Source organism: Hyaena hyaena, unplaced genomic scaffold, assembly GCF_003009895.1.
Source record: "Hyaena hyaena isolate Hyena2069 unplaced genomic scaffold, ASM300989v1 scaffold_37, whole genome shotgun sequence".
NCBI lineage: Eukaryota > Metazoa > Chordata > Mammalia > Carnivora > Hyaenidae > Hyaena > Hyaena hyaena.
In genome coordinates this window covers 5,147,102-5,162,162 of record NW_024080669.1, presented here as the reverse complement: position 1 = coordinate 5,162,162, position 15,061 = coordinate 5,147,102, and the positions used below count along the sequence as shown (strand labels likewise).

General features: G+C 42.9%; 1 protein-coding gene across 5 annotated transcripts in view; it reads right to left on the bottom strand.

Moving 5' to 3' along the window:
• The window catches only part of CADM1 (cell adhesion molecule 1), a 331,788-nt gene that overhangs the window by 16,545 nt on the left and 300,182 nt on the right, over window positions 1-15,061 (bottom strand). For 4 of the 5 annotated variants that reach the window (XM_039229286.1, XM_039229287.1, XM_039229288.1 and 1 more), the window contains one exon: window positions 6,848-6,880. The exons of the other annotated variant lie outside the window; for it this stretch is intronic. In XM_039229286.1, coding sequence (XP_039085217.1) covers window positions 6,848-6,880 — 33 coding nt within the window. The remainder of the gene's footprint in view (window positions 1-6,847; window positions 6,881-15,061) is intronic. 5 annotated transcript variants of the gene reach the window in all.

The window sequence follows — 15,061 nt, the reverse complement described above, 5'->3', positions numbered from 1 at the left end:
CAAATACGTATCGTTATCAATTTATGACGATCTTGGATCACTTCTTTCAAAATGGTACAGCATCTGCTAACCACAGATTGCAGGTTATGTCTTCATCAGAAAATCTGATTTCACAAAATGACTTCTTAAAAAGGAGAATTAAAAAAAATCAGTGGTTTCCCCGAAAAATAAAACCCTCAAAGCTGAGAAAGCAGTCAGGTCAGGAGATAATCAGGTGGGGGCTTGCAAGGTCTCTACCAAGCCACCACCAACGCTGGCCAGCTGTGACGACTCTCAGCCAGCTCTGATCTGAATTAAAGGACGGGAAGAAGGAGGTAGATAAACAACAGGAGGCTCAGCTAGGGGACGGATTCCATTTCCTCATGCTTTGCTTATGCCCCTTTCGTAAAATGTTCACCGCCACCCAATGTTAGACAATCAAGGTGGCCTCTGCTCCTTCCTTAACATTCTCTTCCAAGTCCTGTCTGATGGCTCCAGATCCTCTACTTGGCTAGTACTTCTCTAATGGGATTTGTCATTTTGCGAGACTCTTTGCAGACCTATAAAACTGCAAGGACTCTGGGGAGAGGGGCAGGTCTTTATTTTTCACCTTTCCCTTCTCTTAGAGCCAAGCACAGACTATACTCTCAGCAAGCATTTGCTAAATGAATGATGTAGGGAGTAACGCTCAGTGAACTACCAACCAGAGCATGGAACAGATGCTCTGGAAACCCGCAACGTCAAACTGACTGCGCTATTTAAAAAAAAACAAAAAACAAAAAACCAACAACCAAAGTAACAGAAACAATCATGTAGAAATGGTCACTAAAAGCTTGGATTTTGTAGGTTGTCTTATAAAGAAGCGCAATGAATATCGATAGCTAGGCTGGTGCCATGAAAGGAAGCCATCATATCAGCTCCTGAAGAAGAACTTCCATTATGAACGTTGGGTGCCAATATTCAAGGGCAGGTGCCAATTAGAAATGGGAGGGTTCGAGTCCACGGATGGTTCTCAAACTATGGATTTAGGCAACAAAAGGGAAAGCAGTGAGTAATGCAATCACTTACAGAGGCAAGTGAGTAGGGATGCTATCCGTTTTTCTGAAATCTGATTGGCTGAAAGTGTTCCTGTTGCTAATTGGCTTTATCCATTGTATAAAGACTGATGAATACAATTATTTGAATAATTGTTATAAATGGGCAACATAAAGTACTTCTCTGTAGTTAATTATGAATTTGCAGTTCTCAGAAGGCTAATCCCTCACTTCTACGTGGCCCAATGAATATCAAAGCTTCCTACATACGTGCTTGGCACTCACTAAACCATATTAAACAAGGATGTTTCAAGTAGGCAGCTTTCCTGCTGAATACTTGCTTCCTTGGGGAGGGCATTAGAAAGCTAATTTTAAAAAATAAAGACAAATATGCTTATGGAATATCATTGATATGCAAAGTTTCGCATTAAAAAGCAACAGACAGTTGATATACACCTCATTAAAGATGAAACTGTCATTTTTAATGGCATAAATTTTAAAATACCAAATCATCTGGAATCCACTGTTCGGATTACATCCGAAAGTGGGAAGCCATTTAGGTTAGTGGCGTTAAATTTGTTTTTGCACTACTGTCGTATTTTCGGAATCTATAGTGCTCTGCCATAGTTGGATAATTTTTGAATAAATATAATTGGAAGAGTTTACTGAAGCACTGAGTGTACACGTGAGGACGACCAAAATTTACCTCCTAAAATTGCTTTGATTTAGGCAGTCAGTCCTCTTTCATGTTAAAAATAATACACTTCTTCCTTTCTTAAAGAAACAAAGATGCATTTTGTGAAGCAGACAATATTCTTCACAAGGAAACTTCACAATGTAACAATATGCAGGGAATGGCTTCTGGGGTTTTTGTCTTTAAACTCCTGTATCATTTATTAGAGCCCCTGTATTGTCATTTCTAATTAAAATGCAGCCAGCACATTTCTTTAAACTCTGTTAAACAGAAGTTTAACTTTTGGTCTATATGGCATTTTTTTTTTTGGAGCGATTATTTCTGAGTCATTCGCACATGCTAATTTCATGTCTGCACTGTAATGACCTCTTCTGTGGACACGTGTGTTTTCCCTCTTCATGTTCTACAAGGTGCTGCATGTACCCTGAGCCTCCTTAGTGCCCCTCGCTGTACTTGCTCCTTAATCCTCCTTTTCAGCAGACATTGCTGGCTTCTAAAAGTGGTAGAATGTGGCAATCTTTAACCAGGTGCAGGAAAACCTCAAACGTTAGAAACATCAAGAAAATCCTAGAGGTATTTAAATAAAGTCAAGGTCAACGTCAAGCAAAATTTAAACGCTTGTGGGTTCAGTTCATTAAGGTTTCATCTTTTGCTTTTTCAGATAACGTCATAAAAGAAGGATCAAAGAAAACCTCAAGGACACAAAAACGTAGCCCACTGTCTCCAGTACCATTCCCAGTATGAAAAAGTAAGCGATGGTCTCTTTCTTACCTAAGCGGCAGACATCTGATCACTTGGCCATATTATGGAAACTGTTACTTCCATCACCAGCCATAAGAGTTCAGACGCCCCCGGTAGTTTTAATCTAAAAGCTCAGTCATCCTGTTCTTCCTGCTTTGTCAGCTTTTGTGGAGTCTGTCCCTTCTTCCCATTAGCAGAAATTTGGTTCACGCCGTTAAACAGTAGCATTGTTTCCAAACTGCATATCAAGGCTGAAACACAATCTTCAGATCCTGCAGCCATTCGTAAACCTCTTTAGCTTTGTTCTTGAGTAGAACATACAATGTCTGCAGAGTCCCTTGACTGAATGACAGCCTTTGAATGCCACTGTTGCGTACTCATACAGAGAGATGTGCAGAGGTACATACACAGAGATGGTGGACATAGAGGTTGTAATAATGCGCACTGCTGGCCATTTTTCTTTAAAATGGGCTTCAGAATTCCCACTCAACAGAATAGAAAGTAAGGTAAGAATTTCACGTGCTTTGAGGATTCCCCCAAGGCTTGCACTACGTATGAAATAAGTCAGGGGAAGGGAGATCCAGGGGGTGCTTTCCTAAGGGCAGCGGACTAGGGTAAGGACTAGGGTAAGGAGCGTGTGTATCTAGCACAGGCTAGAAACAGTTTGAAACCGAAACTGAAAGTGAAAAATGACTTCAGAGGGGTTCCCGGTTTGAGTCTTCCCATAATTACATACTGAATGAAAGGCTGCTGAAAAGCTCATTTGGGATCTATCAGTTCACGAGATCACCAGCCTCTGATATGTCAAGAGGTGGAAAGTGAAGGGACAGGTAGACTAGAAAAGAATAAAACAGGGGACAGAGAGGGGGAAGGGGGAGAGAGAGAGAGAGGAGGGAGAGGGAGAGAGACAAAGAGGAGAGAGAGAGAGAACCTCAAACCCGGATGAAGCCAGCTCACCGCAGTGCAGCAAAAGCACAAGCACTATGCCAGACCATGGGCATGCGGTCACCCAGAGCCTCACACAGGGGAGCTGGGTGGGGGAGGGGAGAGGGCACACGCAGGGCTGAGAAAGAACAAGGCACAAGACACTTACAGAGAAGCGCCCACATTTGAACAAACAAAACCATCACACGCACCCACACATCAATAATCATAAGAACGACGACACCGTCCGTGCTTTAAGTCACTCATGCATTTCTGCCATCAATTTCAGACCATGTGGTACCAGGATTTGGCAGAGTGTTTTTGAGATTTTTTGGTTTTTGTTTTGTTTTTGTTTTTGTTTGTTTGCTTTTTTTTTTTTTTTTGCATTGCTTAACATGCACACATAACACAAGATTCTTCCTGTCCAGGCCTGAAGGATGAGCTCCAAAAACACAAATGCTCAAGATCCTTATTCAAAGAAAATCCCTTTGGTCACCCTACTCTAAAAATCCCATTCTTACACTTCTTTTATCTTTACCATCAATTAATCCTTAAAAAACACATTATGACTGACTGTTGTTTGGTTTCTTTTTGGAGAAAATCCATTTGATTTTGAATCATGCCCATGCACTTCTAATCTTTCAATACATGCTTATTCCAATCAGATATTGGTAAGAACAAATGGTCAACATACATAAACAACTGGTATTATTTCATACATACTCTAGCAACACAAGCTTGAATAAAGTGTTTGAATGAGTCTTCGAAGGGAAAGCTTTCTTAGAAATCTTTTTTTTTTTTTTTTTTTTTTACTTTTTATGAAAGAAAAGAGAAATCTAGAAAGAACTCTAGTAAGGAAACTTCTAGACCAATAAAGTGGCCACAACTGGCTGACCTAATACGTCTTGTCATTTAAGTTGCCAAGTTCTCAGACCATGACATTTTTCGAGGTCCAGATCTCTATCGCGAACTCTCAGGGTTATTCTCAAGTGAATCAAAGTCAAACGGTTGCTGAACTGAAGAAGTTGGGTTTTAACTACAATGCACTCAATTACAATCAGTTCCAGGTCTTTCTCTCTGGAAATCGGGTCCCCTGCTTTGTAGTTTCCATTGTATTCTACCACTTCTGACAACTAATCTGAAGACGGGTTCCCCTCCGCCAAGTACAAGTCTAGATATTACGGTGGCTTCCATTTACAGCTTTTTGCTGGAGGCTGGAGGGGGTGCTGTTCAAGATGGTGGTAGGACCTCTTCGTGAGGGTGGTGTAAGGACTTTCGACAAGTCAGTAGAATGTGTTTATAAATGTATCTGCAGGGACTAACCTGGACTGTCACTTCTCTCCTTCTGCTGGTAAGGAATCGTGTGTGTGTGTGTGTGTACACGTGTGTGTGTGTGGGCGTTCTTTTTTCTCCTCAAAACTTCTTGGCTCTAGGTTGTTTCCCACGTACTGCCAGAAGCGAACAACATACTGGCGTATTGCTGGCTTGAACACTGTCCTTAAACTAATAAGGCAATGGTTGCTTCTGTTTCCTGCCATAGGAATGCTATAAAGTCTTATTCCAAGTGTCTCTCTGTTATACCACAAAAAGAGATCACTGTCACTTTCTTTCTAGACAGAAAGACCCAATCAAAACCCGTGCCCTAGACCCAGACTGGTTGCTAAGCTAACTTCTCATTTTTCAGGTCAGGGAACAGACTTCCTACTTGGAATACCTCACCTGACTCTAAGACCTACATCCATTAGATTCACATAAGTAAACGGGTTTTATTGAAGGGACCTAGCAAATAGAACTCAGGAGTCTTAGGAGATAAATGATCAATATTTCTTCAAAGATCTCACACAATTCCGGAATCTTGTGGTTACATTTGACCCTGGAGTCAATTATAAGAAGCTCAGAACTTAAAGCATCTTAAAAAGAATAGAACAAAATCTCTTAAACGACATTAAAATAGCCTTCAAGCTCTGAGACTAATCGATAAAAGTCAGGAAGTGCTCAATTAATGATGAAACGTACAAATAACCAAGCTTAATGGAGCACAGTGCCTGAGCTGTAGCAAGCACTATGGGGCATTACCTTAGAAAGTGGGAGCTTTATACCTAACTGACTTCTCATGATTGCCAGTGTATCTGGCCCTTTAATTTTCCCCTTTGTGCCAACGACAGGAAAGGGCCAGGTGAGGTGGGCTGGGAGCTCCCCGTACCTAAGTTCATTCCGCTATCTTGGGATTCCTTGTCACAAAGTCCAAATACAGGGATGATGTGCCAAGCATCAAGGCCTGACCTTCAGGGACGGCTAACCCAGGACAGGTTTTGCTTAGAGATTTCCCACTGACAAGTCCTCAAGCATTGGTCTGTCTTAAGGAAGTCAGTCTGCACTAGGAAGAGATATTTAGCTAAAAGCTGCATGAATGGGAAAGCGTTGGCTGATCACCCCTTGTCACTTGAATGATACATTCCAACACTGTACAACATGCAAAGTGATTTAAATAGGCACTTTACCAAAAAATTCCCTGGAACTCAGTTATTAAAATTCTTCCCAATTTTTAACTGACGTATCTTTCTCTAAGTGCAATGTCACCAGGGTTAGAGTTAAGAAATAAAGTCATATACAGGTGAAACATGATTCTAATTTTCTCATTAGAGAGACACAGGAAAGTTAACAGACTTATTCCAACCTAGTAAATTGGAGATGAAATCGGGAAAAGACTTTCCCGGTAGCCTTTTTTTTTTTTTATTTTATTTTTAAAATCACTTTTTGGTTAGAAACATGACCAACACTTTAGTATTTTGCCTACAAGGTACCTGCACACAAATGATTTTTCTAAGTCCTATGTAATGCTGCTAAAATTTACATATGGTGTCATTCTTGGTCTGGAAGAGGTATCCTGCCAAATGCTAGTGTAAACTTTCACGTACACGTAGAGACCGAGGGCGAACGGGCACTGGATTGCAGAGGCAAACAGGATTGGGAACATAATTAAGAGAAGTGCGATGACCTCCCTCTTCGCCACCTCGTGAATTTAAACAGGGCTCTTCTGTCTCACTTGTCCTTCGGCCTCAACTGCTAAGTGACCCGAATGACCCCTCTTCTAAATGCGACCTGGGACTCTAGCCTATAAACGAAGAAAGCAACTGGGTCTTTAATCCAGAGGCTACAATTTTTAGGGAAATATTTGTTTTTGAAATCCCTTGTATTTTGGTGTCCACCTGGAGGTCTATCAGCAAGGGCCGTGGCCGGCGTCCCAGCCACTGAGGCGGCCGCCTCGCCTCTGACCGCCACCACTGGCTGCTGAACTCACAACAGAAATGACAAGACTCGACATCCTTTCAAGCCTTAAAAAATTATAGTATATTTATGAGCTCAGTCTACTCGAAACACGATTTCCCTTGAAGACTGCATTTCTCTTTTTCCCAGGCTTGCCTTGCCTCTCAGCAGCGCTGAGAAAGTAGATAAACAGTAATGTGATACCAACCGTGAACTGCTGGCTCTGTCGTCGCTGCTGTGTCTATAGACAGGAACAGAGGATTGGAGGAAGGGAGGAGACAGGAGGAACGGCATGCAAAAAAAGGGAAAATGGAAAAAAAATGGAACAGATAATATATGAGCAAGCTTTCAAAGAACATCGCGTGACAAGCAATAATAAATGAAAAGCAAAAAGCATTTGAAGTGAGTTGCACTGTTTTAAGACATGCCTTCAGCTCAAAGCTGCGAGCCAGTGAGGAGAACAGTCAATTCTTTGGTTCTGAGGGTCTTGCCAGGACACATCTACTTGCTAGTCAATAGTCAGGGGAACATGCAAAGTGAGGAGAAACACCAGTGCAAACTCTTAACGCATCAAGGCTCAGGACCGTGACAGAAGAGCTCAGTTGGAAGGCTGGCTAAACAATGGATTCATACATTCAAACATTGCCTTTGTTTTAAGCCAGCCCACGCGGGCACTCGGCTTCGTGACTGCCAATTAGGCATCACCGAATCAATCACACTTTCAGGTTCCTTGCGAGGCTTAGGCTCAGATGCCGGGAGACGAACACATGAGCTCAAGGTTTCCATCCCGTGTCTTATTCCAGCAGAGTTCAACGGGACAGTTCAATTAGCTGGGAGGCCAAGGGAATGAACATATTAAAGGTTTCCAGGTTAGTTTCGGTACACGCCCCCGCCACGCCCCAGCACGGATCCATTCTTCGCTGGGCAGGGCTTGCCATATTATAACCTAAGAGCAGAAGACGGTCAGGGAAACGGCCACGTCCACACCATTTGCCCAATGCCACTTCTGATCATGTGACATTCCACAAATTAAAGGACCCAGCCGTCCCCGTGCTCACAGTTCAGAAGCACATTCACCGTGCTGAGCGGCCAGGAGCCCTGCCTTCACGGCCGCGGCACGAGACGGCAACTTCGCTTTTTCACTGCCAGACACACTTGCCGGCGAAGAGGGTGTGGTCTGTCTCTCTTCTTCTATTTCCGATGCTGTTGGAGCTTCCTCCTCCTCCTGCTAGGCTGCAGACCAGGCCTGCTGTCCTGGCTCCTCTTCACAGGAAACTGCTCAAGGGGCTCAAGAAATTTCCTTCTTATTTTTGGCTAGAGGAAAAATGGTATAAATATCTAACAAAATGCATGATGACATTCTTTTTCCAGGTTTTTTTTTTTTTTTTTTTTTTTTTTTAAACACCATTGTCATGGCCAACTGAATTCCAAAGTCAACTCATCTGGTCAGGCTTCTGTGTTCAGCTCTATACCTCTCCAGCATGTTTCTGTCCACTATTCCCTCCTGGCCAGAAAGGTCAGTGCTGTGGTCACAGCAGCCTGTCATCTCTATTGGGGCGGCGTTTTGGGTTAAAGCTGCAGGTAGTTACCTGTCCTTTGTTTTTTGTTGTTTTTTTCCTCTCTCTCATATAATGCAGCTATTTAAACTGATAATCATTTTTAGGAATTCTAGAGACTCCAAATGACTCTTCCAGACGAGACACAGGCAATGTTTAAATGCACTGGGATACTGGGATGCCAAACTTTTTTGGGGGGCTTTTTTGGTCATGTGAGCCTGGTGCTTCTGGTCTGCAAAATCTGCCCCGTGAATTCATACCGGTGTTCCTCATCAGTTGCATGCTTTCCTTGGGACCCTATACCATCAAAACCTTGCAGCCCTTCTAAGGAGCCAGAATTAACCAGCAGTCTGAGAAGCCACTGCAGCTTAATATAACTTATAGCTGAGTTTCTGAAGAATAGATGAAGGAAAGAAAGACATAAAATACACCGCATAAGAACACAATACTTACTTACAAGTCAAGCCTGTATGCATAAAACAGCAGTAAAAAAACAATACCAAAAATTGCACAGTTGAAACATCGCTATACCAGACTGTCATACGCAGTTGACACATCTCCTTACTTGAAACATTCAAGTCAAGTGTTAGTGTGAGGAGTTTTCAATTTCAAGGGCAAAATCAAATGCACATTTGTACAGAAACAAGTATATGCAGGTTAATACATTTTAAGGATAGGCACTGGCTCCTTTCCAAAACTAAAAGCAAAACAAAAGAAAACAAAAAACACTGGTTTATTTTTATAGCAGCACTTTCTCATACGCTTTATTGTTTAGGACGTGAACAATTAGTATAAACTGAGAGAATGGAGGTGGAGTAAATCCTAAAGGTCAGAGCCCTCAAAAATCATCTCTCAGCATTAACGAGTGACTCCTTGACTTACTGTTTCTTATATCCCAACACTGTCCGTTTAATCACAAAATGAAACTGAGTGAATCTGGGCGTCGGCTCCTATGTGGGGACTAGAGAATAAAGGAGAAAGGTCCACAGTGCAGCTTGCTTCCTCATTCTGGGGGTGGGAAATCCATCAATTGTACCCAAAAAGGGAGGAAAAAGGAATGCCGGGAGGGGGAAGAAACACCTTCGAGAACAGTTAAAAGCAAACACATGTTCACGTCACACCACACAGTCACTGCGGCTGGAAATGGCAAAGTCATGATCAGCAATGGAGCAGGAGATTAGAGCAGACACACGGGCCGGCCACAGAGTTCGAGCGAGGTTTGAGGGTGTGTTGGGGGAGCTGCTGATTCTATTTCTCTAAGAACATCTGGTGCACTATCTGAACAGAGGCGATTTCAAGTGAAGAACGGAAAAAAAAAAAAAAATTCTTTAGAAGGGACTTTGTGCTCCCTGCAGGAAAGCACTGTCACGGAATCTCATTCTCCTTCATAATTGCATTATGACTTCATGCAGAAACCACAGACACCCTGGCTCTGAAAGCGCGGCTCTGTGAGGCAGGGTTTATTAGGGGCGCCTTCAACGGGGGCTGGCGAGACGGGCCCACCCCCGTGAAAATGTGTGGGGTCACTCTGTTGTCTGATGGCATTCTAAGTATAGGGGCAAAATGCAAGCGCTAACTTTCCACCGTATGTCAGCAAGGCTACACTTAGCTTGAAAAATGAGGACTCCTAATCGTCCCAACAAAGACTTTTTTAGACTTCACTTTGCTGTTGCCTTCAAGAAACTCATCTCCGAGCTCGGCCACAGGGAGAAGGAGGTCACAGACAGTTGAGTTGGGCTCACGGTGGCTTAGGGTTATGAAATTAAAAAGGCCTTGCGGAGCTACTGTCTCTATGTTAATTTTAATTACAATAAGGGCAAATTTATTGGACATTTATTTTATATGGTCAACAACAACACAATCCCATGTTTTTGCAAACCCAGTGAGCGCGTGCGGCCTTAATAGTCATCCTCTAGCTGCTTTATGAGTGTAAGCAGACAAGGTGTCCATGGGCAGGCCCTGCGCTATTTGCAAGATGCACATTTCACTAAATATTGACTTCTTGGTCTCCCAGCCCTACAAACAGTTTATGGTGCCCTATCTTGAATAAATTAAACGTCATCCATATTTCAGGTGCAGTATAAGATCCTTACAAAGTGAAAAGGCTCTGACAATGTGTGAGATTAGAGACAGTAGCCATTTAACCAAGTAGCAAAAAAAAAAAAAAAAAAAAAGGCCACATGAGAGGCAGCTGGGCAATATTTAGTTGAAACAGTCATGTGTAAGCTCCGCTGTGGCACATTCTAATCCTTTCAGATGGATTCTCTCCAACTTAGAATTGTTCATGGAGTGTGACAGACTGGGGGTTTAAAACTAATCCATAAATTAGTCCATGGTCTCAAACACAACGGGTGCCATAAATGAAAACGAAAATCCTAGAACAAAATTAAATTCACAACCTTAAATACTTTTTCTTCTCCAATTGCTCTGTGGTGCTCCTGCGTTACAAGTCACAGAGTCCCCACAGACTGCATTTTGGGGTGCATGCAAGTAGGGTATATGTTAAAACATGCACTGGGTAACAATAACCAGAGAACCCAATCTGCTCAAAAGCAGAGCTTCATTGTCAAGAATTTAAATTCTCTTGTTTTGATCGTCATAAGCCTAAATGAAAGCATACTAAGCAGTCCAGACATATTTTAATACACTTTCCCCCAGTTTATTTTCTTAACTAAAGTCAATAAGGCGCCAATGGGTTTTCTTAATTGAATTCCTCTTCAGTTTGTGTTATGGGGCTGCTTTAAATCTAGACACCAGGGCAGGCAAAGAATTCCCCTGACAATTTTATTTTCATAGTTGTGTTCTGCCGGCCAATATATATTAAATATACGGGTTTTAAAAATTCTTTTCTTTATTTATTTCTGACTTATTTGAAATCTATTGAAAGCAAAAATACATGTTGGAAAATTAAAGTTTGAAATTTATTTTCTACCAGATTCCTCGTTAATTTTCTTTCCAGCTCTGTTAGGCTTTAATTAAACTCCCATTTCTCAGAGACGGGAGGAAGGGGCTGGGAATAGACTGGAAGCTACAAAGGTCCGGACAGGAGAATCACAAGAAAGCTCTCTTCCTTCTCAACGTCACCCTCCTCTCCTTCCACAGGACAGCAGGATGGGGAGTGGATTGGTTTTTCTCTTAAGCAATTTCAAGTTTTGCTCAGAATTTGTTCACTAGCGCTGCTGCGCCCCTGAGATCTCTTCATTTGCAAACCAGACGTTCTGAAAATCACAGGAACCTGTACAGTGGTTCATATCACAAGGAAACGACTCCTCTGCCCCGGGGTGGGTGAAGGCTGGGCGGAAGGAGGGGCAGAGAGGGGGAAGGCACGGGTGAGGGGAGGGACAGAGGGGGTCACTGCAAGGAAGGTGAAGGTGGAGACGGAACTCTCCGCTTACATGCTGGAGGACTGGGTCCTTCTAAGTCCTACCTTCCCCACCAAGGCAGATCCAACCATCACTTTCTAAGCCTGAGAAACCCGTGTGCCTGAGGCCAGTTTTCTGCACTGTGGATAATCTCTTGGATTATTTTTAAACAAGAAACATAAAAATATGGAAATTCTGACAGAAGCATTAGAAAAAGAACCCTCCATTCCCATCTCTCAGTCCTTTATTTACTATTTAAAAAATTTTTTTTTACATTTATTTATTTTTGAGAGACAGAGAGAGACAGAGCACAAGTAGGAGATAGGCAGAGAGAGAAGGAGACACAGAATCCGAAGCAGGCTCTGGGCTCCGAGCTGTCAGCACAGAGCCCGACACGGGGCTCGAACTCACAAACTGTGAGATCATGACCTGAGCCAAAGCTGGACACTTAACTGACTGAGCCACCCAGGTGCCTCTCTCAGCCCCTCCTCCCCTTTTTTTAAAGGTAGAATCAGATGACGTTCATCACTGCAGTTAGTATTCTTACTGGTTTTATTCCCTCCTAAATCTGCATGGGTCAAAACCTTCCTGGTTGGGGCTTCTGGGTGGCTCAGCCGGTTAGACGTCCAGCTTCAGCTCAGGTCATGATCTCGCGGTTCACGGGTTTGAGCCCTGCATTGGGCTCTGTGCTGACAGCTCAGATTCTGTGTCTCCCTCTCTCTCCACCCCTCCCCAGCTCGCACTCTGTTTCTCTCTCTCTCTCAAAAATAAGTAAACATTAAAAAAAATTAAAAGAAAAAACTGGCTGGCTATGATGCTATTTATAATAGGCTTATACTAGAAATACAAATCAAAACCACACTGAGATACCACCTCACGCCAGTCAGAGTGGCTAAAATGAGCAAGTCAGAAGACTCTAGATGCTGGTGAGGATGTGGAAAAACGGGCACCTTCCTACACTGTTGGTGGGAATGTAAACTGGTGCAGCCCCTCTGGAAAACAGTGTGGAGGTTCCTCAAAAAATCAACAGTAGAACTCCCTTATGACCCAGGAATAGCACTGCTAGGAATTTACCCAAGGGACACAGGAGTGCTGATGCACAGGGGCACATGGACCCCAACGTTCATAGCAGCACTCTCAACAACAGCCAAAACACGGAAAGAGCCTAAGTGTCCATCCACAGACAAATGGATCAAGAAGATGTGATTTATGTATACGATGGAATACTACATGGCAATGAGAAAGAATGAAATCTGGCCATGGGTAGCAACATGGATGGAACTCAAGGGTGTTATGCTGAGTGAAATAAGTCAGGCAGAGAAGGACAGATACCATGTTTGCATGTATAGGAGGATTAGGAGGAACTTAACGGAGGATTTTGGGGGAGAAGAAGGGAAAAAATAGTGGGGGAGAGGGAGGAAGGCAAACCATGAGAGACTCCTGAATGCGGAGAACTGAGGGCAGATGGGGTGGGGGGAGGGGTATGGGGGTGATGGGCATGGAGGAGGGCACTTGTGGGGATGAGCACTGGTGTTATATGGAAACCAACTTGACAATAAACTATTAAAAAAATTAAAAAATATATAAAAAAATTTTTAAAGTTAAAAATTAAAAAATATATAATAGGCTTATACTAGTCAGCAAACAAAAATCTATACACTGCAGACAGTGTGAAAAAAAATGGTCACACAATTTTGGGGCAAAAACTTGAAAAGATGGCTCATTATGAAGATGTCTCCTTTCTATTTAGAAATGCCTAATAAGATTCTTGTTGGGGCACCTGGTTAAGCTTTGGCTCAGATCATGATCTCACGGCTCATGAGTTGGAGCCCCGCGTCGGACTCTGTGCTGACAGCTCAGAGCCTAGAGCCTGCTTTGGGTTCTGTGTCTTCCTCTGCCTCTCCCCAGTTCCCATTCTCTCTCAAAAATAAATAAACATTAAAAAAAAAAAAAGATTCTTGTTAACATGCATCCTAGCCTATCGGTAACACTCAATATGCATTCAATAAATGATGAGTGACAAAAAGTCTTAATGGAGTAGATGCCAACTCTAGAGAAAAGATAATTTAGTAAACATTCTAGAATGAAAGGTGTGTATTTCCTAACAACGGTGGCATAATACATGCCCAGGACATAAATACACACAACGTACACACACGCTGAACACAGATGCTTGAAGTAGATTTGGGCCTTTGTGCTTAATTTCTAAAATGCCACCTGCCTTAACCACATTCTACCATGTCCCTGATGGCAGACCCAACTACTTCTCCTGTGATGACGTCCTCGCTCCTCTGCCTGTATACCGAGTGAGCCCCTACTGCAGAGTACCTCTTGGAACTGAGTTCCAGTGTGTAGAACCTATTCCCAGTGCCATCTTTTAAGGGGTTCAAGGAATTTTCTGTCTCCACAGGCACTAGCATGAAGCTGTCTGTATTATGGGTGCTCGGTATTTGATGAACGAATGCCTAAAAGCAACTAAGCATATACCGCTTGCACCACGCAAATATCAATAGCAAAGAGTGGGAATCATTAAGTAAGACCCTGGAGAACAAGAGTGTTATGTGAAGCAAGGCTCTCGGCCGTAATTCAGATTATAGTCTTTACACACGCAATGCCTTATGACATTAGATCGCGAAAGCCGAAGTAACGTGGGCCCGGGGGTGGGACTCACTTTTTCCAAGGTAGACTGGGCTTTGAGTGCTTCGACACCAGTAAGAAAAACTTTACTGTTTTTTTTGTTTTCCCAAAGAACACAAACCACATCATGGATATGTACTTTTAAAAGAGAAACACTCATTTAGAGATGACCTATTTCATGCCTGTGAAAGGATTTCTAAATGTGTTTCAGGATTTGGCCCCTATAGCTATTCATTTCTTATTCTAAAGTGATTTTAGTGTTTTAATTTATGACAGTCACATGTACCGTATGACCTGCACGTTGAACTTCCCACGGGCCTGAATTTCCTACTTAAGCTGCTAAGGGTGTTTAAAACAGAGTGCTAAGTGTTTTCTAAGGTACATTCCTCGTCAAGCAACGAACTCTGGACGCAACTGGGCAGAAACAATACAACGTCCACATAATGTTGGGATGGAAACATAAAAGTATTTTCCTAAGATGAGTATAGGAAAAGGTTGGGTCCAACTGTCGGACGGGTCAAAATCTATCACCCCAGAAACAGGCAACTCTATGGGGCACCTGGGTGGCTCAGTCGGTTAAGCGTCCGACTTCAGCTCAGGTCATGATCTCACGGTTTGTGGGTTCAAGCCCCATGTCGGGTCTGTGCTGACAGCTAGCTCAGAGCCTGGAGCCTGTTTCGGATTCTGTGTCTCCCTCTCTCTCTGACCCTCCCCTGCTCACACTGTCTCTCTCTCTCTCTCTCAGAAATAAATAAAACATTAAAAAAAAAAAAAAAGAAAGAAATAGGCAATTCTACGTAGGCCTCATCACAAAGTCAACTAACTTCAAAGAAACCAACCCCTCCGCGCCCCAGTAGGGTGGTAAGG